Here is a 22,242-nt window from a genome sequence, read left to right as displayed (position 1 = left end):
AGGACAGTTTTCACTCAAATTTGCTGCAAATCAATCATGGTTGTTTCGTCTACAATTTTATGAAAGAAATTTGGGTCGAAATGGTGGAAAAAGGGTCCGACTCGATGGGTTTTGAGCTGGAAAGTTCGTGAGCTCTTCGTCAGGAATTCGAAGGGTACACGGGCCTCTTGTGAGCGGTCGGCTTCTTTAGTCATTTGAGGTTCCGCCTCATTTTAAACTGTTAGCACGACTAAGTCTCGATGAGAGGGCTTCCCCGGTACCAAATACGGTGGTCTAAGAGGGTCCAGATTCTGCCGAATTCGAGAGCAAATGTCCCCCCTCCTCTGTATTTACTTCTCATAGCAATAAAGTTGTCATTTTTTGTTGTGGGCTTCTAGTCTGCATTCGCTTTATCAGGGCATAATCGAGTCACAAGAGCGCACACATGCACGTGATTCGAACTGTACACCCACGTGCAGTGAGAAATGAGCAAGGGTTAGCTAGGTTGTTCTCTGGAAGTGACGCTCTGCAACAACATTCGGTGGTGGTGATAAGTAGGCAAGGGTTTCTGTGTCATTCTGGACAAGTGTGGGTAAAGAAGCTAGTTTGTGAGAATAAAATTCGTTTAGATACACGAAATGTAGGAATGACAACAAATAAGAGTACAAAGTTAGTGGATACAATAAGACGGAGAGTTAGCATAGCTTGCCTATAGGAAACTATGCGAAAAAAGGAAAGCGAAGGAAATTGATGGATGTAAGCTTTCGTATATAAGAAATGATAATAATAGAAATGGCATAGTGTAATAGTAGACAAAGATTTAAAGGGTAAAATTGTTAATTTCAAGAGAGTCAATGATAGGTTCCAAATAAATAAACTTCTGTTAGGGAAGAAAATAACTAATGTAATTATTGCTTATACCGCCACGGGTAGGACTAGACGATGTAATTAAGAGAGAAATTTGGGAGGATTTGGATGGACTAGTTTAAGAAATACCAAATAGAGGGAGGAATTTTTTAGGAGGGGACTTAAATGGTCATGTAGGAAAAGATACTAGAAGATATGAAAGAATACGTGTGGGATGTGGTTTTGGGGTAAGAAATAAGATGGGTGAGGCTATTCTGGATTTTTCTACGGCTTATGACCTAGCAATAGGAAACACTTATTTTAAAAAGCAAGATGAACATTTAATAACCTATAAAAATAGATTATATAAAAATAGGTAGATAGACTTATTTCTAGTTGAGAAGATAGATCACTTATCATGTAAAGATTGTAAGGTTATCCCATGAGAGTTTTAACCACACAACATAGGCTTGTGGGTATGGATGTGGAAGAGGAGTGAAATTAATAGGTGTCAAGAGCTAAGTAGTGGAATTTAAAAAAGGAGAAAATGGACTTATTTTGAGATAAATTGGTGAAAGAAAGAAAATGAAATTCTGTGGGTGAAGTAAATATTATGTGGAATGAGATGGTTGACTGTATTAACAAAGTGGAAAAAGGTTTTAAGAGAAACTAGAGGGAAAAGAAATTCTGATAAGGAAACTTGGTGGTGGAATGAGGAAGTCAGAAGGCTATTTAGCCATAAACGATCATGTTATAAAGCTGACAATATAATAGAAATGATCAAAACTCAAAAGAATATTAAAATAGTAAGAAAAACGCTAAGAAAAAAAGTGAGGCTAAACTTAAGGCATATAATAATCTATACAATAAACTGAGGACAAGAGAAGGCGAAAATATGTCTTCAAACTTACAAAAATGAGTGAGAGGAAGTGTAGGGATCTAGATCATATTAAATAGATCAAGAGTGAGGATGAAAGAGTCTTGGTGAAGGATGATGAGTCAACAAAAGGTAGAGAATTTATTTTTAAAATTTGTTAAATCACGAACACTGTGGGATTATAGCATTAAGAGAACATTTGATATGAATAAGGGCGGAGGTCATAGATACATTTGTAGGATTAGGATATTTGAGGTGAAAGAAGCTTTGAGAAAGATGAAGGTAAGAAAGGCTTTAGGACCAGATGGTATTCCAATAGAGGTTTGGAAGTGCATAGGGGGGATTAGCATATGCTGACTGACAAGCTGTTCAACAATGTGTTCAGAACAAAAAAAAGTCAGACGAACGGAGAAAAAATACTGTGGTACCTATTTACAAGAATAGAGGAGACATACAGAACTGTATGAACTATCGCGGGATCAAACTAATGAGGCACACTATAAAGCTGTGGGAGAGAGTGATTGGATAACGAATAAGGCATGAAATGGGTGTATCAGAAAATCAGTTAGGTTTTATACTAGAGAAGTCAACAATTGATGCTATTTTCCTGCTTTAAGCAATTGATGGAGAAGTTTAGAGAGAAGAGAAAAGACCTCTACATGGTCTTTACTGATTTAGAGGAAGCACAAATAAAGTACCTAGAGATTTAATTTGGTGGGTGTTGAAAAAGAAAGGAGTCTCCAGAGGTTACATTAACATGGTGAGAGATGTGTACGAGGGAGTGCTAATAAGTGTGAGCACAACTAGTAGAGAGACAAGTAACTTTTGTGACACTAGGCGTACATCAGGAGTAAGCACTGAGTCCATATCTCTTTGCTTCAGTTATGGACGAGCTAACTAGGCAGCTATTTGATAATGTACCATGGTGCATGTTGTTTGCGAATGACATAATTTGATTGATGAGACTAGAGGCGACATCACTAAAAGTAGGACTACGTGACATAGGCAAGTATGTACCCATTAAAAATTTTCTTTCTTTTCTTTTATTCTACCACCCGGTTCACTTACACGTCCAAATACAACCTTTAAATCAAGAGAATCACAAGAGATGCCATGGATTCTCACTTGCATGCCACCAAAAGACAAGTTCATTCAATACATAAAACTGAAAATTACACATAACTTTCAATAAGTTCAATTTTAATCAATCTCTACACTTTCCTATTATAAAACAATCAACCTTATTTCAGAACGTCTTCTTTTAATTTCAAAAGCATCTAGAAGGCTTGCTTGCCAAGCCATTCAATAAAGGAAAGGAGGAAGAGGTGGGGCGCGCGCCATGTGTGGCTTATGTGGGCACCATGCCCCCACCTAGTGGGACCCGCAAATGAATTTTAGATGAATAAAATAGATTTTTAGAAATCAATAAATATTTTTCCTTTCTCTTTGAAATAAATAAATCCAGAAAATTGATTTTAGCATATCTCAAAATCCTCTGTCACTGAAATAAAATATCCAGAGGGATCTAAAAATTCATTTTAATTATCTAAAGTATAATTAAAAATATTTAAAAAGATTTGGTGGGAAGGATCCAAAGAGCCAAGAATATCACAATATATTGAGGACTTTATCCCTTCTAGAAACTACATCTCATTGTTATCTTCTCAAACTGACCCAACAATTGCTATGACCCACAGTCCATCACAAGGTTTCATGCTTGGACAATCAAAGTTAACCAATAAATGAAGGAGACACAATCGTAGCCCATAGATTACACCCTGTATCCTGGCCAACCACCCTGGGCCTAACTCTGACCTCATTATAGGATGACCCCACATCAAAACCCTTATCGATTTTGCACAAATGCTTGGGGTTTCGCACAAATGCCCAAGGCTACGGGTTTTATACATCAATTTGTGACATAGCCCATCAAATATCAGGTGATTCATGGCATCAGCGATGCCTCACAATCCACCCCGGACCACACTCCTACTGGAGCCATCACATCACTACATGAATAATTTCAGTACATGCTCTCTTAACGCCTTTAAGTGGTCACATAGCCCAACATGCTCTAGAATCTAAAGGTTTTAAAATTAGCCATACTAAGACAAAATATATGGAATACAAGTTCAGTAATAATAGGAGTAGGAACAAGGAAGTACTTAATATGGATGGTCAAGAAATGCCTAAAAGAGATTATTTTCAATATCTTAGATTGATAATTTAGGAGATTGGAGAGATTGAGGACGATGTCACAAACAAAATTAAAGCTAGGAGAAGTTCTATAGGACCACTGTAAGACCAACCATGCTTTATGAGACAGAATATTGGGCAGTCAAGAAACAACATATCTATGAGATGAATATAATTGAGATGAGGATGTTGTGATGGATAAGTGGCAAGACAAGAAATGATAGAATTTAAAACGATTACATTCGAGGGAATTCAAGCTTGTCTTCAATAGGTGATAAGATCAGGAAAGTTGATCTAGGTGAACTGGCTATGTGCAGCGTAGACCTAATACAACACTAGTTAAGAGGTACGATTTGGTTCAAGTGGAAGGCTCTGAAAGGACAAGGAGAAGGCCTAAAAGGATGTGGTTGGAAGTAGTGAGAGAAGGTATGGTGACATATGATCTTATTGAGGGTATGACCCTTGATAGAGCAGCATGGCAGAGCAATATTTGTGTAGGTGACTCCAAATAGTTGGGATGAGTCCTTGATGATGATGATGATGATATATGTTTTCTTAAATTTTTATATTTCTAGTAAGCATTTCCTTTTTTTATTTTTCCTAAATGTTTTCTGATTTTTTGGGAATTTTTGTGATCCACTCATAAGACGCGGTGAGTCCCGAGTGGATTTCCTCCAGGAACCTAGTCGTTCAGGGTTTTAATATATGTATAATTCTAGTCCATCTATCTTTTGCTATCCATATTGAAGTTGGATTTTGGATCCAAAACTTGTCTATCTTCTTGACCACTAAGACCATGAATTTGTAAAAAGAAAAGAAAATGAATTTTGAGCACAAAAGCCAGTCTGTCTTGTGCCCTTTTTTGACCATTCATTTCAATTCTTCAAATATCTTAAGATCTAGACTATTTTTGGAGCTTCAAATTCATAGCTCTGAGGATTTAGGATGCATTATGGATCCTAAAATCCTTGAGAACTAGAGTGGAAATGAGTCGGTAGGCATACCAAAAACTTTTCGTTGTGTGGGATAAGTATGCTTTAGGTGCTTGATATCATCATCATCATCATCCGACCCTTATCCTAACTATTTGAGATTAGCTAGGTGCTTGATATATGTTTGAAAATATTTGCGCTTGTTTTTGCGATGTATGAGATGATATAATTCAGTTTAGGCACAAGATACATATACACTACCAAACGTAATGTTATTTCATTCACATTTAATATTTATGAATTATAACGACGTATATTTACATGTATCCTATTACAAAGCTTGGCAAGGGAATACAAATGATCAGAATTTAGAAGAATGTAGATATGCCAAGAGAAATGCAAAAAAATAGCAAGGCTAAGCTTAAAGCATATGATGATCTACACGATAATTTGATAGCACGAGAAGGTGAAAAAGATGTCCTCAAACAAGCAAAAATGAGAGAGAAGAAGTATAGGGACATGTGTCACGTTAAATACATTAAGGGAGAGGATCAGAGGGTGCTGGTTAAGGATGACAAGGTTAATGAAACGTTAAGTATTTATTTTCAGAAATTGTTAAATTACGACCTACTCTGGAAGCACGTCATTTGGCCGAACCATTGACATAAATGAGGTCGAAGGTTGTTGTTACTTTCATATGATCAAGATATCTGAAGTGAAAGAAGTTTTGAGAATGATAAAGATAGGAAAAGCTTTAGGACTAGATAGTATACTAATAGTGGTTGGAAATGCATGATGAGAGATTGATATATTCTAGTTGACCAAGTTGTTTAACAAGATTTTGAGAGAACGAAAATACCAGATAAATAGAGAAAAAGTACTGTGGTACCTATTTACAAGAACGAAAGAGACATACAGAGTTGTACGAACTATCGAGGGATCCGACTTATGAGCTACACTATGAGACTGTAGGAAAGAGTGATTGAGTAACGACTAAGACATGAGACAAGTGTATCGGAAATCACTTCAGATTTTTGACAGGGAGGTAAATCATTGAGGGTATTTCCTACTTAGGTAATTGATTTAGAAGTTTAGAAAAAAGAGAAAATACAGTCTATTCTCTGATAAGTTCAAGTCATTCGGGCAAGTAGAGCATGCGAGCCGAAGAGTGAGACGTTGGTCTTTATTGATTTAGACAAATCATAAGATTGGTACCTTGATAGATAATTTGGTGGGTTTTGGATAAAAAAAGAAGTTTCAAGAGAGTATATTGACATGGTTTGGCATATGTACAAGAGGCACTAACAAATGTCAAGACAACTAGTGGAGAGACAAGTGAGTTTCCAGTGACAGTAGGTAGGGTTCAGCATTGTGCTCATATCTCTTTGCTTTAGTTATGGATTAGTTAACTAGGAATCACACGATGAGGTCTCGTGGTATATGGTGTGTTGTTTGCGGATTACATAGTTTTGCTTGATGAGACTAGAGATGGCGTAAAAGAAAAGTTAGAACTTTAAAGGAATGATTTAGAATTTAAAGGTTTTAAAAATAGGCAGACTAAGACAAAATATATGGATTGTAAGTTTTGTACTAATATGAGTAGAAATGAGAAATTAGCAAAGTTTGATGGTCATTAAGTTCCTAAAAGAGATTATTTTTCAATAACTTAGGTTGATAATCCATAAAAAAGGAGAGATTGAGGAAGAATTTGCTCATAGAATTAGAGTTGGTTGGATGAAGTGGAGATATGCTTCTGGAGTCTTGTGTGATTCGTCCCATATAACAATGAAACTCAACGGAAATTTCTAGAGGATAGCTGCAAGACCAGCCATGCTTTATGGCATGGAATATTAAGCGATCAAGAAAACACCATATCTACATATAAGTATAGTTGAGATTATGATGTTGAGATGGATGAATAGTAAGATAAGGAAGAATAAAATTCATAATGAATACATTTGAGGGAATTTATGGGTATGCGGGTTAGCTCAAACATGCTATAAAATGAGGAAAAATAGACTTAGCTAGTTTGGTCATTTGCAGCATCAGCCAAGAACAAAACCAGTTAGGAGGGGTAATTTGGTTTAAGTGGAAGGATTTACAAGGGAAAGGGAAGGCCCTAAAGGACATGGATGGAAGTAGTGAGAAAAATTATGGTGACTTATGGTTTAATTGAGCATATGGCCCTGGATAGAGCAGAATGACATAACATGATTTGTATAGCTGACCGCAAATAATTAGCATAAGACTCTGATGATGATGATGATGATAATTATGGATATCCTAGGGGGTCGACGTGCCGTTTGGTGGAGCAAAGAGAAATATATAGATTTTCGAAATCTATGATTGGAAATCAGAGATGCCTGACTTGTATTTCTGTTTTCTCCTATTTGGGGACCAATTTTAAAATTTGTGGATTCCTTCTGAGCATTTCCTAAGCATCCATTGCCACAGTTCAGTAAGTGTTTCCATCAAATCGTTTTGGGCATGTCATCAAACAATTTTTTTGCAAAACCTGATCTATGATCTATAGCCAGAATTCATTCATGGCTGAGGATGGTAGCTACCCCCCGTACCCCCAACCCAAAAAAAAAAAAAGCTTCCCGAACTTCACGTGAATGATATAGCAACTCTCTACGGTCTTTTTCTCTCTCCAATAGCATAAAACCTTTAGCCCACTATCTCTTCTCAACAATGTCGCTAACTCATTGCGGGATTAGGAAGAAGTATGCACCTATGGTTCTGGTCCAGCTGCTGCATCAGTTGTTGACAAGACCAAGTAACTCTCAAAGGTTAGTGACCTCCATAGAAGAGATCATACAACATAGTAAATAGAGGGAGAAATGTGACGAACAAGAGATCTGAGAAAGATGAAAAGGTAGTCTGATCTGCTACATGTCAGAGAGGAACGAGCGAGCTTGCTTCGATGATTTGAGAGCTTGGAAACCTGTTGATCGGGAATATCAACATGAACCAAAGCATGCTTTATGGATTTGCTCATCAGCAACAGAGACTTCAGCCTCACAAAAGAGGCAACTAAAATTCCAAAGACTGAGTAAGAGAAGAGGGATGGCAGGAAAGAAAATGCTTCTTTGAATTTAGAAAGTGAAGCTCTATGGGGGAGATTTTAGTGTTAAGCTTGGAAGAGAAGGGATGTTGTTTTGAAGAAGGGAAGAAGCCAGAGCTTTGGTGAAGAAGAGAGGAAAGCTCTTAGAGTCTCACCACAATGGTGAAGAATAAGAGGAAATGAGGAGGGTTTTTGCTGCTTAATGGGGGGAGATATGAGAGAGAAAGAGGGTGAAACAAAGACAGTTGTGAGAGAGGCTTGGGGGAGAAGGAAGAACGGGTATTTATGCACTGCTGGTGGGTTTGTTGGGGTGGGTGGGAGTGGGTGTTAGAGGATGTTTACAGTTTGAGAGAAAGATTGTGTTAGTGTGTAGGCCCCCACCAAGGTGGGGTGTGGTAGCGTTGTGCAACAAGAGAGAGGGGGAGAGAGGTCTAGGGATGTGCTAGGTTTTTCATTAGATGGGCTCGATGGGTGTATCCACAGGTCATGAGTTTTCAAAATATTAGGTCTCACAAAAGACTTTGTTTCATAAAGGAGTCTCAAGATATTATATTGCCTTAGTGAGAGATACGTATAAGGGAGCGCTATCGAGTGTACGAACAACTAGTGGAGAGACGAATGAGTTTTCAAAGGCAATATGTTTACATCAGGGGTCAGCGTTGAGCCCATACCTCTTTGTTTTAGCTATGAATGACTTAACTAGGCACCTACATAATGAGGTACCGTGGTGTATGTTGTCGCAGACGACATAGTTTTGATTGGTGAGACTCGAAGTTGTGTCTTTGGGGGGATTCTCTAAAATTTAAAGGTTTTAAAATTAGATGGACTAAAACAAAATATATGGAATTCTAGTCTAGTAATAATAGGATTAGAAACAAGGAAGTAGTTAAGATTAATGACTGAGAAATACCACAAAGAGCACACTTTCGATATCTTGAGTCGATATTCTAGAGAAATGAAGAGATTGAGAAAGATGTCACACATAGAATTAGAGCTGAATGGGCAAAGTGGAGATGTACAACCGGAATTTTATGTGATCACTACATATCAATGAAGCTGAAGGGAAAGTTCTATAGGATGATTTTGAGACCAGCTTTGCTTTATGGGACGCAATATTGGATGGCCAAGAAATAATATACCCATAGGATGAATGTAATTGAGATGAGGATGTTGAGATGGATGAGTGGTAATTCAAGAAGAGATAGAATTTGAAATGAACACATTCAGGAGAACTTAGGTGTGCCTCCAATAGGTGATAAGATGAGATAAAATGGACTTAGGTGTGTTGGCCATGTACAGCGCAGACCCAGTACAACACCTGTTAGGTGGTGTAAGTTGGTTCAAGTGGCAGACTTAAAAAGAGCAAGGGGTATGCCCAAAAGAACATAGTTGGAAGTAGTGAGAAAAGAAATAGGAATTTATGGTCTCATTGATGGTATGGTCCTTCATAGAGTAGAATGGAGGGCTAGGATTTATGTAGCCGACCCCAAATAGTTGGGAAAAGGCTCTGATGATGTTGACGATGATGATGATTTCTTGTACAAAAGACCACATATTAGAAATATGTGATTCTTTAATCAAAGATTTATGTGAAATGCAAATGGGTTCAAATTTTAGGTATTCGAAATTCATGGGTAAGAATCGTCCTCCCAATTAAACAGTGCCTGAAAAATTATGGTACCAAATCGTATTGATTGACTATTGACATCAACATACTAGTACATAAGGGCTTCTTTGGATGACAGTTAATTTTATCTGGAATATGCTTCTAAAATGAATATACTTTGCCATAATATTATTTTGTTTGTAGTTTGGTACCTTTCTTGTATTATGTGTAATGTTATTTAGTTATTTACAGTTTTGGTGATTTCTAGCTATTTTCAGCTATTTCAGGCTAAAAAAATGTGATTTTACTATGAATAAAGTAAACATGTCTTTTCAAAAAACAAACTTAATATAAAACTGCATATAAATTTATCTTAGATAACTTTGTAACAGACACTACTAAAGAATAGATAACTCAATTATTAGGATTAATTTTATTGAAACAATGTATTATAAGTGATGACGAGTACATCCTGACAGACCCTAACCTTGTCCAAGTATCTTAGGACTTTTTCATGGATTATGAAGAATTTCAAATCCCTCTCTCTGTAATGCTATGTGTGTGAGTGTCTCTATGCTCTCTCTCTATCTATTATGCTTATGTTTCTATCATTTCTTTCAATTGAACCTTCTTTCATATCAACGTGATTCCTTGTTCTTTGCCTTTGTTGTTTTCTGTTTACGAAGAGCAATGTCTTAAATATGTTCATCTCTAGTAAGAAATTAGAGTTAGATGTATGATGGATGGCATAGAAATCCTAAAGATTGATGTGTAATTTCTGAGATTAGTTAATTATTAGCAATGACTATAGTGTTCTTGATTCCCATCTGCAGTCCATTTTACTTGAATTTGTGCCCTTGTCATGGTAAAGGGAGCTTACATGAAATTTATATTAGACTTTACTATGGTCCTATAGAAATCAAATTATGTTACTGTTGGACCTTTTGTTATTCACAAACTAAAATCATTTTGTTGTAGATCTGCATAACAAAAAATCCACGCGGAGCAGAATTATTGCCACCAGGTATTGTTGTATCTGAATCAGATTTGGAGCTTCGTAGATTATATGGAGATCCTAGTGAGGTATGAAAATTCAAAAGTAGATTGACGTTTATTTGAACTGTGAAATTGCTATTTTTTGGGTAACATTTCATGATATGTTCATTGACATGTTTCTTAGCATCTTCTAGGACATTGTGAAGTCAAAGTACCTTTTGGTCTTGACGGTTGGTATGCGTCAAATGGACATTGTCAATGATATAGTATCCAAGGTATATTTAATTCCATAACCTTAAGTTCAGGCAGATTGTAATAAGTCTGATATATATATATATATATATATATATATATATATATATATATATATCTTTCCTCAAATAACTAATTGACTTGATGCCGCTGTCAGTTTTCAGAGAACTTCTCCGTTCTTATGTTCCACTATGATGGGACAGCCAGTGAGTGGGATCAGTTTGAGTGGTCTCAACGTGCAATTCATGTTAGTGGAAGAAAACAAGCGAAATGGTATGCGAGTCTTTTTATTTTGGTGTTCCTTTCATAGTCTACCATTGTGGTATGATGATGTTGTATTGATATAAAATTAGCAACTGGAAACCCTAATATGTCTTATCATGATAGAGTAGATAGTGCTATTTCGGATAGTGGATTCAGTAGTATATTTTCATCTTCAGTATCCTTTGCATTCATATTATGAGTTAAGGTAAGAATACTGGCATCTGTTGTGAAAAATGAGCACAGATGTAGCACTGTGGAACTGAAATAGAAAGACTAGCTTCATGGTAATCAATTCGGCTACAAGGAGTCATGCTATACTTGATTGCGATGGGAGTATAGAGATGGTCTACAACCTTTGGAATAAAAATATAAAGAATACAAGATTTTCCACACAGTTTTACATAGAAATTTATGGGCAACTACACATCCTGTTTTTAGATTACCCCCGTTTCCCGTTTCTGCCATCATAAGCAGAATATGTAGCAGTAGGCTATTAATTTGTTGGATCAACCTGCCCAATCAACTTCTGTTTAATATATCAAGGCTTCACATGGAGCTAGCGGAATCTCTTTTTCTTGGACTTCCTTTGATGTATCACAACCTGTTTATTGACATCTTATTGGGTCTTTCTTGAATTATGCCCATTCTACTTATTACATTATCACGAAACTGATATCCAGTCTTGTAGTGATAAGATGTTTGGGGCTTCACCAACCGATGATTAGAAGAGGGATATTTCAAGGGTTCTATCTCATTGTGCAATATGGAGCTCACTTGTTGTGGCCCCTTTCAGCCCCCATTTTACATGAAGTCAATAGCTTGTATCTAGAGACACGAACATACCTTCCATTCACCTAAACACTTCAGTTCAGGAAACAAGAAAAACGTTCATGGGCCCGAGTCTTTCTTATCAAAATGCACTTCTTTTTTCAGTTAAGTAGTTCAAGGTCATATAGCTATGTTACAGGATTGCCATCAGAATGGAGCTCATAATGAGTGGTCAAGCTAAGGATTCTGAAGGCATTCTTAACTTTGGCTAATTTGATAAATGAATAGCTGCCTACGAAAATAAGGGCGTGGGATCCCTTTGCCTCTCTTGTTGGAGCATTCCTCCTGAAAAATAGAGATGGAAAAAAGCCGTCAAAATATGAAACAACGAGTCAAGTCCAGCCAAAATTAACTGTTGGAATGCCCTGAGGGACAAGCAAAAGTTAGTAGATAGTAGTAGCACTCTCTTTCCTAAAGCATGCAAAGAAAACCAAGTTTTAAGTAACCAAAATTTTGACAACTGACCCATAATCGTATTCATTAATCCTTATGAATCTTAGAGCAAAAGAGTTCCATCTGGTCTGAGGGACCAATTTTTTAGTAAAAGGGGCTCCTAGGTGGCACCTGATGCCGGCCGACTTTGCAAAACAATCTTCAAGGCTAATATTCAGGTCTTCAGAGGCATTTTTTTGGCTATTTAGTCTGGTAAAATCTACTTTGCAGATTTTTGCAACATGGGGCTTACAATTCCATTTCTAGAATGGGATCATAAAACGATTTTGACACTGAAGCAAAAAGTTACTCCACGAAGTTGGTTATATCAGTTCAGGTTCTTAGGGCGAGTCTTCATAATTTATATTTTCAAGGGCAAAAGTCTCCCATTTGTCTTAAATTTTAATAAGAAGTTCTAATTACATTAAAATTAGTGTTATCACATCCAAATAAAGTATACAAGCAAGGTTGTAATTTGGTTTTTTATTTAGCTTTAATTATTGTTTAAGAACATAATTCTTTAAGAATTCTAGTGAGTTCCCATTGAAGCTAGACTTGTTAGTTTTCCTTCTATTTTCAATCAAATTATCAGAGTTTTTTTTAGTTTTTCATTTATTGTTCAAAATTTGCATCATCTGGCATCATAGTTGGCGCTTTTTGCAAGTGGCCAAGAATCCACTACAAGGTTGTGCAATGTGGAGCTCCATGCCATTGGACATGCACCTTGATAGTCGAGGCATTATCTTATCTAGAGGCAGTTTATTACATTTATGATCTTGAGGCCTTGAAATTCTTGAATGCTCAAAAAAAGTTGAGTAAATTCCACGCAAAATGGACTTCTTATTTGCAGGAATTTTACTTTGTGATTCAACATAGTAGGACAGCCTAATAAAATAGTTGGTGCATTAAGCAAGATATTTTATTTTCTCGGGGGCTCTTGCCACTTTTATGGTTGGGCTTGAAGTCCTAACCTAGTTATATGCTACTGACCATACTTTTACAGGATATTTGAGGAGTGTGTGAGGCGACAATGTCTCTTTGGAATATATCTTGTAGGATGGGTTTCTTTTCAAAGGCAGTCGGCTATGAATTCTAGAGGGATCTCTTTGCATTAGATCAGTGGCGAGTTCCATGGTGGATGTGTCAGTGAGCATTTCAGACAAGATAAAACTATTACACTAGGGGAGGAGAAATATTATTGGCTGATACTTAAGAGAGATGTCAGCTGATATGTAGAGTAATGTGGGATGTGACAAAAAACATTGGCTTGTATCCTTATCTGCCTATTTCTACTGTTCCACGGATAGATGTCAGTATAGACTTTGTGGTCAGACTTGCTTGCGCAGCTAGAGACTGAGATTATCGATTTTTGGTGGTGGACCATTCTCTAGGATGGTGCATTTTATCCATTGCAGCAACAACCCTGATGCCTCAAATGTAGCAGATTTGTTCTTCAAGGTGGTGGTTAGCTTCATGGGCTTCCTAAAAACCATTATCTCTGAACATCATCATCATCATTGTCGAAGCCTTTTCCCAACTAATTGGGGTCAGTCTGCTCTATTAGCAGAATTTGTATATTCTGGATTTATAGTAAGTTTTGGCGAAGTATTACATTGGTTGTCTACTGAACATAGCCCACCGCTTTTACTTGGGCTTGGGATGTGTTAAGGGAAAGTTTAAGGTACTCATCCTTAGACCAATTCCACTTCAAACATAACAAGAAAAATTGAATGAACATGTGCATAAGTGTTTATAGGATTGATATCCCTATCAATTTCAAGTGCACATCATCATCATCATCATAACCTTTTCTCAATTAATTGGGGTCGGCTACATGAATCCTGGTCTGCCATTCTGCTCTATTAAAGGCCATATCCTCATCGAGGCCATACGTCCTCATATCTTTTTGGACTACTTCTAACCACGACCTTTTGGGCCTACCACTTGTCTTTTTTTGTCCTTCCACTTGAACTAACTCGCACCTCCTAACAAGTGCTGTACTTGGTTGACAATTCGAAGTGCACATAAAAGGAAGAAATGAATTTGTCATAATATATAATCTTTCTCGGATAAAAAGGTATATTAATCCATGCCCGCTAATAAAAGAACACTTGAGCCTAAATGAGAGATGATACATAAATTTCTAAGAGGAAAATCACATTCAATGCCTTTTGCCAAATGGTGAAACCACAAACACTCATTCATTCTATGCTTGTCTAGGAAAAACAAGAAAGGAACAATCTTTCCCAACTCAAATCATTATTTCGAAATTGTAATCTAACTATGTTGTTATCAAAGTGATGTTTACTGTTAAGTGGACCTGCAAACAATGCAGTTTTAATATATCAGCCAAATGGCCTGCAAAAAAGACTTGCCCAAATGAAAATGATTGATATAGAGTTATAGACATAGTAAAAGTCTAAAATGTTCACCAAAGATTTAGACAGCCCTTGTTCTTTCACACTTCCATCAGGGCATGTATTAAAGAAAGTAATTTATGTCAAAACCCCATGTTAGTTAAGATGCATTTTTGTGGAAAGCAAGTTGTTAATGAGCGAACACAAGCTATCAAATATGATAATTCATTGCATTGAATTTGCTCAGGAAGAATGATAACCATAATTCCTGGTAACATGGTGGGAACATGGTCCCTTAATTAATATTAAATGCCAACAAACTGTAGATTTCATGTGGAGGCCAACCATACATTAGAATCGATATTGAGCTTGGTTACATCCAAGATAAAATGAATCAAGGTTCCATTCCTCACTTAATGAGCATAAATAATTTGCAAGATGCATGTAGAATATGTGTGCTTCTGTTACTAGATATTGTACTATCCTATTGAAATCAATTAATAAAATGTTTGGAGACCTATCTGTATGCCTTGTCACTTTATCTTTTTTCTTTTACCTTCAATAAGAAATGAAATAATGGCTGTAACAAATGAGAAATGCCAACTGACGACAAAATGACACCCATATCATGGAAGCAATGAAATTTTGTAATTGCAGCTGTAGCAAACTTACTTAACTGTATGTGTTTGAGTTGCTCTCCAGGGACATGGATAATGTTGATTATACAAACTTATGGTAACCAATGCTTAATTCTTCAAAAGATAGGTCCACAGAAGCATGAAGCAAAAGCTGTTGCTAGTAGGTGGGGTGGGATGTTTATCTTTGGAATAGAAAAAAAATCAAAATACAAAAATAAATCCTATTCTCCTTTGTCACCTCTTGTCTTATAGCATGTACCTCGGTAGAGAGGTTGATCCCTTCAATCCATCTAACATCATTTAGGGAAGCTCCACTATGATAACTGGTTTATAATAAAACACCAACTATGTGCTCTGACTGGCAAGGCTTGAGGATTGGCCAAGTCAAGCTCTCGAGCATCTTGCCAATTGGTACTTCGATATGTATTTCTATTATTTAGCATCAATCATCATCGTCAAAGCCTTTTCCCAACTAATTGGGGTTGACTACATAAATCCTGGTCTGCCATTTGCTTATTAAGGGCCATACCCTCAGTGAAGCCATAAGTCCCCATATATTTTCTTATTACTTCCAACTATATCCTTTTAGGCATATCCCTTGCCCTTTTTGAGCCTTCCACTTGAACTAACTCACACCTCCTAACAGATGCTATACTGGGTTTGCATCACACATGGCCAAGCCACATAATGGTCGGACTTGATTTCTCGTTGTCCCAGGTTGGCCCGGATGCGGGTGGCCCAGTTGGAGGATTCCTCTCTCAAACGCCCGCTGGGCCTACACGTGTGCGTGCGCATGTACTCTTCGTGAGGATAGGAACCAACAAAGAGAGATTTTAATTGACAAAGAAGGGCTCAAGCACCTACCTTACCGTGTTGGGTTTGGGGGATGCGTCGGGGCGATTTGCCCTCTTAGATCATCTCGAAAGCGCTCCGACTGTTCTCGCAGCGTGGTTTTGAATTCGGCTCCCTCTCTTTCTCGCGCAACACTTAAATCCACACACCATGAATGGCCTTTAGGGTATACTTGTTTACGGGATCTCCTCCTATTGGTAACGTATGGTGGATTGAGGGTCTAAGCTAAAGGTTAGAGGGGGTTGTGAAGGTTGGAGTGTGTTAGGACATTATAGGTTGTGAGTGTTTGAGTGAGTGAAGTAAGTGTGTGAGTGAGTGTGAGTAAGAGTGTATGATGTGAGTGTGCAGGTGAGTGAAGTGAGTGTGTGAGTGAGTGAAGTAAGTGTGCGAGTGAGTGTGTGAGTGAGTGAAGTGAGTGTGCGAGTGAGTGTGTGAGTGAGTGAAGTGAGTGTACGAGTGAGTGTGTGAGTGAGTGAAGTGAGTGTGCGAGTGAGTATGAGTAAAGAGTGTACGATGTGAGTGTGCAGGTGAGTGAAGTGAGTATTTGATTGTGAGTGTGAGTGTGAGTGGGTGAAGTGAGTGTGTGAGCGAGAGTGCACAATGTGAGTGAAGTGAGTGAGTGGGAGTGGGAGTTCGTGTGTGTCATTGGAAGTGTAAGTGTGAGTGGGAAGTAGGAGTATATCTGTGTGACTGGAAGTGTAAGTGTGAGTGGGGATTGAGAGAGATAGGTGTGCTAAGGAGAAGAGGGGCAATACGTGTGGGAGAGGAGGAAGAGGTACATGAGGGGAAGAGAGAGAAAATAGGTGAAAGGGGAGAGATATACTTGAAGGTGAGAGAGAGAGGTTTGGTTGAGAGATTTGTGGGGTGAGAGAGATAAAAAAGGTTGCGTGGAGGTGAGAGAGAGATGGGAAGAGGTACGTGAGGGGAAGAGAGAGAGAATATGTGTAAGGGGAGAGATATACATGAAGTTGAGGGAGAGAGGTTTGGTTGAGAGATTTATGGGAAGAGAAAGAAAATTGAGAAAAACGTTGCGTGGAGGTGAGAGAAGAGGGAATGAACAAGTTAGGAGAGAGAAAATGGTTGCATGAGAGGAAGAGAATAGACAACTAAGAGGGAGAAAGAGTGGTACATGGTGGATAGGGAGAGGAGGCAAAGTTTGGAGAGAGAAGAGGGTCTTGCACACGCGAGTAAGGAGAGAAAATAGGGAAGAGAGAGGATTACCTGCAATTAGTTTAGCGCGGGTGAAAAAAAAGAGACGAGATAACTACGTGAGAGGGAGAGGTGAGAGAATGTAAGGGATAGCGAAGGGAGGTGGCATGGAGAAGGAGGGAGAGATAGAGATGTGTAAGAGAGAGTGACAGGTGGCGTGGAGAGAGAGATGAGATTAAAAAAAAAAAGAGGGAAGGGGTGCGTGCAGGAGGGGGCAAGGTTTGAGAGAAAGAGTAGGGAAAGACGACGTGTCAAGGAGATAAAGATTTGGAGAAGAGGGAAGATTTGGGAGAGAAAAGAAGAGAGAAAGGTGGCGTGAGGTGGAAGGGAGAAAAAACCCGTGTGGAAGAGATAATGATTTGGGCATGCAATAAATGAGAGGAGAGAAGGTTTGAGAGAGGAGGGATGAGAGAAAGGTGACGTGTTAGAGAGGAAAAAGAGGCACGTGAGGAGAGAGAAATATTTGAGAGAGAAAGGAGAAAAAAGTTGTTTGGGGGAGAGAGAGACAGAGGTAGTTGAGATAATGATAAGGGGAGGGAAAGTTGCACGGGAAGATATGCAAGACGCAGGTGGATAAGGGAGAGAAAATATTAGGGGCGGATAGGAAGTATAGGGTGATAGGCGCGGGTGGAGAGAAAATAGGAAAGGGGGTGTTGGGAAAGAAGGGAAAATAGGGAAGAGAGTGCGCGGGCAAGGGATGGAGAGAAAATAGGGAAGAGAGAGAAAAGGAGAGAAAAAGAGAGAAAAGAGTTGCGTGTTAGATAGTTAGGGAAGGGAAGCAAAGAGAGAGAGGGACGTGTAAAACAAAAGGCGTGCACCTATGACAATGACGAAGAGAATAGAGGTGATGACATGTGTGCTCCTAGGGGTGTGCCAATGGATAAGGGATGAGAAACAGAGAGAAAAATAAGGAAGAGAAGTGCGTCGTTTCAGATTTGCCAAAGGGAAGGGGATGAAAGAGAGGAGAGAAATAAGAAAGAGAAAGGAGAGAAGAGGTACAAGGGCAATTACCTAGGTGGTAGAGTTTTCTCTCTCCTCTCTCTTGAAGTGGAAAGCTATACACAATGCAAGCCTTGAAAGGGCAGGAGCCCAATTTTTATTGCGCTTCCCAACTTAGTTTTTACAATTGACTTGAGCGTGCTTATATAGAGCAGCCACAAAACAAGGGTGGCATACTCAAAACTAAGCCAAATTGTAGAAAATTACAATTTAAAGGAATTAAAATAAAATACCTTTTTGGACAAAATTACAAAAATACCCCTTAGTTCTTTTGAGCAAATGATAAAATCATCCCTCTATGAGGGGCCTCTTGCCATGGCTAGACTTCAGGAGCTTCTTCAGGTGTTTTTTGCAGTGATCTGGATGATCCATCATCGTAGAATTGATGCTTGATCTGTTATGAACATTTTGATGGCCTTTAACCGTCTTGAAACGGATTTTTCACAAAAGGGGTAAAAATCCGGCCAAGTCCATAATCTTTGATCACCGATTTGGTGCCACGGGTATTCTTCCACATCCTCTTTTTGGTCTTGAATTGAAGAGGGCACTGTCACAATCATTTTGCACCCAGTTTCGTCCGATTTGCTATCCGTTTGCATCTTTTCCAAATTCGTGAGGTCACCGAAAAATGGGATTCCGGCGATCGGGAATGCATGTCTCCTTTCAACCTTGAAATCTGTGGTATCTGGCCTTTAATCGAGCATAAAACTTATACCAGCTTGTAGCCCTTCGCGATGCGGTCGCAACGGACCCAATTTCATGCCGATCTGATTTATGGATCTCCAAGCGTCTTGGTCCTAGACAAAAATGGTAACTTCCCCCAACAATTTCTTTGTCCTCGACGATCCATATTTCTAGGAATTAGACACTTCAACGATCTTCGATGGTTATACGGGTATCCAAAGTACGAACGAGATGGATGTTTGTTGTTCCAACCATTTGAGTTGTCTTCTCACGAAGCTCCGGATGTTTTCCTTCGGAGTTCAGATCTTTTTGGTTTCGTCTCATTTTCTCTCTAGGAAATCTCTCGCCTCATGTTACCTCACAGCCGTGCCATATATCAAAATGACCGGGACGTTGAGACCTAGCTTATGTCAAAACTTGAGCTTGTTCTGGTTCCAGACGACCCATTTATGAGTGTTTGAAAATCATCCCAAGAGGTGAAAACGCAGTCTCCATTAACGGGGACTAGTTCTCTGAGGCCGCGCCGCAATAGTGTAAAACCTCTTGCTTTTGTAGTTATTTGGGCACATAATGGTCCTGGGAAGTCCAATGGAGCCCAAATTTGGTCCCTGGGGGTTTTTTAACGTCCCGGATTTAACGGTGGTGGTCTGGTACTGTTTTGAGTCTTTAAAAATACGGCTGTAGTTATAAGGACTATTTTCAGCATGATAGGAACTAGAGTTGAGATCTGAGTTTCGTTCTGATCATATCAAACATATCGGAATGTGACGAAACTTTGTGAGCTTTCTTTGGGCATCCCAAGCTACCCTTTTCATGTCTTTCACGGCCGTTAGAGCGCGTCTTCAAAGCTTGCTCAGTTTTAGGCTTATTTCGCAGTGTTCCCATGGTCTGGCGGTGTCTTGGGTATCGGCAAGACTAGGTTGTCACTGGCTCTCTCCTTATTCGCATGGGCTCATGGGAGTACGCCAAAAATGGCGTACAACACATAAGCCTACTTTCTCTCATCTTATCCCCTATTGGTACTACACCTAAATCGTTCTGAATGTATTCGTTTCAAATTCTATCACTTCTTGTCTTACTAATTTATCTCTATATCCTCATCTCAACTACACTCGTTCTATGGTATGTTGTTTCTTAACCGCCTAACATTCTGCCCCATAAAGCAAAGCTGGTCTCACAGTTGTCCTATAAAACTTGCTCTTCAACGTCATTGGTGTGCGGCGACCACATAAAACTCTGGTTGCACATCTCCATTTTGCCCACCCAGCTCTAATTGGATGTGCGATATCTTCCTTAATCTCTTCATTTTCTTGGATTATTGACCTAAGATATCGAAAGTGCGCCTCTTTTTGGTATTTCTTGGTTATCAATCTTAACTACTTCCTCATCTCTATTCGTATTATTATTAAACTTGCATTCCATATACTCTATCTTAGTTCGACTAATTTTAAAACCTTTAGATTCTAGAGCATCCCTCTAAAGTTCTAACTTTGTATTGATGTCGTTTTGGGTCTCATATATCAAAACTATGTCATCTGCGAACAATATGCACCACGATACTTTATCTTATAGGTGCCTAGTTAAGTCGTCCATAATCAAGGTAGAGGTATGACTTCAATGCTGACCCTTGATGTAGACCTATGTACATTGCCTGTCCTGCATGCATTTGTTATAAGTTCTTCTTTTACGTATCAGTAAGCTCCTGTGGCTTGGCTTATTCACTTTGGTTTTAAGATTGTCCATCAGTTTGATATTCTATTCTGGTCTCAATACTTGAATCTTAATTACAATATAGGAATCTCAAGCACCTTAAATAATTTACATTTTTTATGAAAACATTAAAATACCATATTGCCTAAAAGTGGATATTGAGATGCTCAATGCTCATTCTCGCATTCTATAACTGTCACATCATCATCATCATCATCGTATCTTCATCATCATCATCCAAGCCTTATCCCAATTATTTGGGGTCGGTTATATGGATTCTGTTCATCCATTCTTCTCTATCAAAGGCCTTACTCCCAATAAGATCAAAAGTTACCATATCTTTTCATACTACTTCTATCCTTGTCCTTTTGGGCCTCCCTCTTATCCTATTATAGCTTTGCACTTGAGCCAAATTAAACATCCTAACCAATATTGTATGAGGTCTATGCTGCACATGGCCAGCCCGCTCTACTTTTCCCTCATCTTATCGCCTATTGAAGCCATACCTAAATTCTCTCATATATATTCATTCCGAATTTCTTTCTTGTCTTGCCACTCATCTATCTCAACATCCTCATCTTAGCTACGTTCATTCTGTAGATATGTTGTTTCTTGACCACCCAATATTCGATCCCATAAAGTATAGCTGCTCTTAAATCCATCATATAGAACTTCCCCTTTAATCACAATGGTATGCGAAAATCATACAAAACTCCGGATTCAAATCTCTACTTCACCCACCCAGCTCTAATTCTATGTGCGACATCTTCCTCAATCTCTCTATTTTACTGGATCATCCATCCTAGATATCAGAAATAATCTCTTTTAGGTATTTCTTGACCATCAATTTTAACTACTTCATTTTTACTCTTATTATTACTAAACTTATATCGATATATTTTGTCTTGGTCTGGCTAATTTTAAAACCTTTAGATTCTAGAGTATCCCTTGATTGTTTTAACTTTCTGTTGATGTCGCCTCTACTCTCATCGATCAAAACTATGTCATCCACGAACGACATACGCTACGGTACCTCATCTTGTAGGTCCCTGGTTACTATCACTACCACATAAGGATTCCAATGTGTATTACAAGCAATAAGATTTCCATCCAATAGATTAGAAACTTATGCATTGTTTCTTAGAAGAGGAATCTAAGAAACAATGGTATACATCTGCTAAAGTATGGAATACAAAAACTTAAAAATCAGTAGTACGTCCATTGTTCATCATGTACATATGGTTGAGTATTTGTTTTAAGTGCATAGAGGATGCAATTAGGAATTCTTCTTTCTTGAGGTCAATCTCAAGGCTGAAGAGGTTACATCCTCGAAATTTGGGGTCCTAAAATTAAACCTAGATAGGGCTTTACCTGAGGGAGTAAATAAATAGTGTACTCCTGTGGGAGTATAATGTCTTCTCACAATATCATTTTTAAGTAGATATAAATTTGTGAGTCCCTTTTGGCATATCCTAAGGAAGAATTAGGCACTCAAGTTCAGTAGAATAGTGCTTATTG

The 22,242-nt window shown here is 38.3% G+C and overlaps 1 protein-coding gene across 6 annotated transcripts in view; it reads left to right on the top strand.

The window, feature by feature from the left end:
• LOC18448245 (uncharacterized) overlaps positions 1-22,242 on the top strand; it is a 53,092-nt gene that overhangs the window by 6,155 nt on the left and 24,695 nt on the right. For all 6 annotated transcript variants that reach the window (XR_016055230.1, XM_088866313.1, XM_020675969.2 and 3 more), the window contains exons 4-6: positions 10,482-10,586; positions 10,694-10,774; positions 10,909-11,024. Coding sequence is in view for 5 of the 6 variants with exons in the window: in XM_088866313.1 (XP_088722439.1) it covers positions 10,482-10,586; positions 10,694-10,774; positions 10,909-11,024 (302 nt within the window). In the remaining variant the exon portion in view is untranslated. The remainder of the gene's footprint in view (positions 1-10,481; positions 10,587-10,693; positions 10,775-10,908; positions 11,025-22,242) is intronic.

This window comes from Amborella trichopoda, chromosome 5 (assembly GCF_054954075.1).
Source record: "Amborella trichopoda isolate Santa Cruz 75 chromosome 5, AtrichopodaSantaCruz75HAP2 v2.0, whole genome shotgun sequence".
In the NCBI taxonomy this organism is placed as follows: Eukaryota; Viridiplantae; Streptophyta; class Magnoliopsida; order Amborellales; family Amborellaceae; genus Amborella; species Amborella trichopoda.
The sequence above is the reverse complement of the archived record's forward strand: the minus strand, read 5'-3'. Positions and strand labels throughout refer to the sequence as shown.